This window comes from Caloenas nicobarica, chromosome 27 (genome assembly GCF_036013445.1).
Source record: "Caloenas nicobarica isolate bCalNic1 chromosome 27, bCalNic1.hap1, whole genome shotgun sequence".
NCBI lineage: Eukaryota > Metazoa > Chordata > Aves > Columbiformes > Columbidae > Caloenas > Caloenas nicobarica.
Window position 1 is genome coordinate 5,428,387 of NC_088271.1, and position 3,024 is coordinate 5,431,410.

The 3,024-nt window shown below is 61.1% G+C and overlaps 1 protein-coding gene across 1 annotated transcript; it reads left to right on the forward strand.

Moving 5' to 3' along the window:
* The first annotated feature begins 572 nt into the window (after positions 1-572).
* Positions 573-2,781, forward strand: RAX2 (retina and anterior neural fold homeobox 2). Its single transcript, XM_065652819.1, has 2 exons — positions 573-815; positions 2,338-2,781. The coding sequence occupies exons 1-2, from the start codon at positions 573-575 to the stop codon at positions 2,779-2,781; spliced, it is 687 nt and encodes a 228-aa protein (XP_065508891.1).
* The last annotated feature ends 243 nt before the right edge of the window (positions 2,782-3,024 follow it).

The window sequence follows — 3,024 nt, forward strand, 5'->3', positions numbered from 1 at the left end:
CCAACAAATACTGCAGGAAGATTTCAGATGTGGGATAAAAAGCTTAAAGATGAAACATTGCAAGGGTTGAAAATGCTTATAAGCATGCAGGAAAAGGGTTATTAGCCAGGGGACAGTGCCAGGTCACTCCAGCTGCACTTGGGGACCAAGTGATAAATCCCTGACACTGGGACTCGTAGCCACTGGCAAGCGGGGCGGGGGGACAGGAGCTGGGCTGGAAGGAGGGAGCGACCCAGGCTTGGTCCCCTCCACGCCAGGGCAGCCAGGTCAGGTCAGCTCCCAGTGACGGTGCTTTCAAAAAATCCTCGATTCAGGTGCAATTTGAGCACGGGCCTGGTCGCATCTCACTGTGGAGCCAAGCGCGGGGTCCCCAGGGCACCAACCCCGGGCAGCCGCGGGGGCACCACGGCCGCAAGGTAACACCGCGGCAGGACAGAGGATTACGCCTTTGCATAATGTGTTTCTGGGGCTGCTCCATCCTCCCGTCCGTCCATCCACTTGTCTGTCTGTCCCCAGCCTGGAGATGTCCCCACTCCCTGGCTAACCCACGCGGTCCCCTCGCAGATGCCACCATGTTCCTGAATAAGTGCGAGGGGGACCTGGGCGAGCTGCGGAAGCCGGGGGATGGAGAGGGGACCCCACCGGCCACCACCGAGGAGGAGCAGCCCAAGAAGAAACACCGGCGGAACCGCACCACCTTCACCACCTACCAGCTGCACGAGCTGGAACGCGCCTTCGAGAAGTCCCACTACCCCGATGTCTACAGCCGCGAGGAGCTGGCCATGAAGGTCAACCTGCCAGAGGTCCGCGTGCAGGTAGGGAGGGCGCCCGGCAGCCCCAGCACCCCGGACCTGTCCCCTGGGGGGTGGCAGAGGGACCACCCTGGCACTAGAGAGCTTTACTCTGCTCCCAACCACTACTGCCTCGCTCTGTGCCTCAGTTTCCCCATTGCTCGAGGCGGGAGTGACATCTCTGCAGAGCAGGCTGCTCCTCCCAAAACCAGAGAGGGGATTTAGTGGCTGAGCCTTGTTTCCCCATGAGGTCTCGGTTCAGCCCACAACCCAGAGGCTCCGTTTGGGCAGGGAGATGCTTTTTGGAGATTTTTTTTTTCCCCTTCTGGTGGCGGCTGCTTCCGTCCCTCCACAGGATCCCGCAGGAAAGCAGCCAAACCTCAGCTGCTCCTGACCACTTCCAGGCCTTTAGGGCCAGGAAAGCAGAAGATCCTCACAAATTTGGGGTTTTTTAGGCTTGTTGGAACAGAGCAATCGCAGAGGGGCAGCAGGGCTGGAGAGGTTTCGCTCCCTGTTCTGCAGGAGGACGCTCTGCCGAGGGAAGGTGCAGCCTGGGGCAGAGCATGAGGTCCCAACGGTCTGTGATCCACCAGCCCTGGGACTGACAGAGTGAGACCGGAGCAAGAGAAAGGCTCAGGGAGCTGGAGAAGAGAGAAAGCCATTGTGAAGCAGGGCAGTAATCCCCTTACAAATGAACTGAGTTTCCCAGGCCTCAGCCCTGGTCCAAAGCAACGCAGCCTTTTCCTGAGAGGGTCCAGACCACAGGGACAGCTCTGACGAGCTCTCTGAGCAATGACCAATATCACAGAATCATAGAATCATTTCAGTTACAAAAGATCTTAAAGATCATCGAGTCCAACTGTTCCTCCACCCCTGGCACTGCCGCATGTCCTGAGAACCTCATGTCCGTCTGTCCAACCCCTCCAGGGATGGTGACTCCAGCACTGCCCTGGGCAGCCTGTTCCAATGCCCCACAGCCCTTTGGGGAAGAAATTGTTCCCCAGATCCAACCTCAACCTCCCCTGGCAAAACCTGAGGCCGTTTCCTCTGGTCCTGGCGCTTGTTCCTGGGGAGCAGAGCCCGACCCCCCCTGGCTCCAAGCTCCTTTCAGGCAGGTCAGAGATCAGAAGGTCCCCCCTCAGCTCCTGTTCTCCAGCTGAACCCCCAGCTCCCTCAGCCGCTCCCATCACACTTGTGCTCCAGACCCCTCACCAGCTCCGTTGCTCTCCTTTGGACACAAAGTTTGCACCAGTATAGCCCAGTGTCCACCAATATCTGAGCAACCTGATCTGGGTGAAGACGTCCCTGCTCATAGTAGGGGGTTGGACTAGGTGAGCTGTGAAGGTCCCTTCAACCCAAACTGTTCTATGCTGGAGCCCTGTGGGTCACCCCGCATGAGACCCGACACACAGGGCACACCACGTGGGGTGGGATACCCCCTATGTGACACCTCACCTGGGGTGCCCCGCATGGAGTGCAGCACATGGCGCACACTGTGAGGGACCGGCTGGGCACGGTGAGGCTCACCCTGGCTCTCACCTCGCAGGTCTGGTTCCAGAACCGACGAGCCAAGTGGAGGCGGCAGGAGAAGATGGAGGCCAGCTCCATGAAGCTCCACGACACCCCCGTGCTCTCCTTCAACCGGCCCCCCATGACTCCCAACGTGGGGCCCATGAGCAACTCCCTCCCGCTCGACCCATGGCTGACGTCCCCCATCTCCAGTGCCACCACGGTCCACAGCATCCCCGGCTTCATGGGAGCCCCCCAAGCCCTGCAGCCCCCCTACGGCGGGCACTCCTTCCTCAACACCCCCCCGCCGATGGCGCAGGGCATGCAGCCCCTGGCCCCTGCGCCCTACCAGTGCGGCACCCCCTTTGTGGACAAGTACCCGCTGGAGGAGGTGGACCAGAGGAGCTCCAGCATCGCCTCGCTCCGCATGAAGGCCAAGGAGCACATTCAGACCATTGACAAGACCTGGCAGCCCATTTGATGAATGCTCCCCTCCGGCCCCTCTGGCCCCCGGATCCTGCCCCCAGCACCCGCTCGGCCCCAGGCGGGCGAGGTGGGTGATGGTGGGTGCTCAGCAGGACAAACTGACGCAGGGAAGGGATGCTGGGCTGCACCTTCCTCTGCCAAGCCAGCACTGTCGGCGGCAGGGGGGCGAGCTGGGGTGCTGGCAGGACCCCGGCGTGGGGAGCACTCCGGCAGTCACCTGCAGCCCCTTGCTGAGGCA

Excerpts from the sequence above, each read along its gene's own strand:
- RAX2 (XM_065652819.1), top strand. The coding sequence starts at position 573 with ATGTTCCTGAATAAGTGCGAGGGGGACCTGGGCGAGCTGCGGAAGCCG. Across the intron at positions 816-2,337 it reads TGCCAGAGGTCCGCGTGCAG|GTCTGGTTCCAGAACCGACG; the intron begins GTAGGGAGGGCG and ends CTCACCTCGCAG.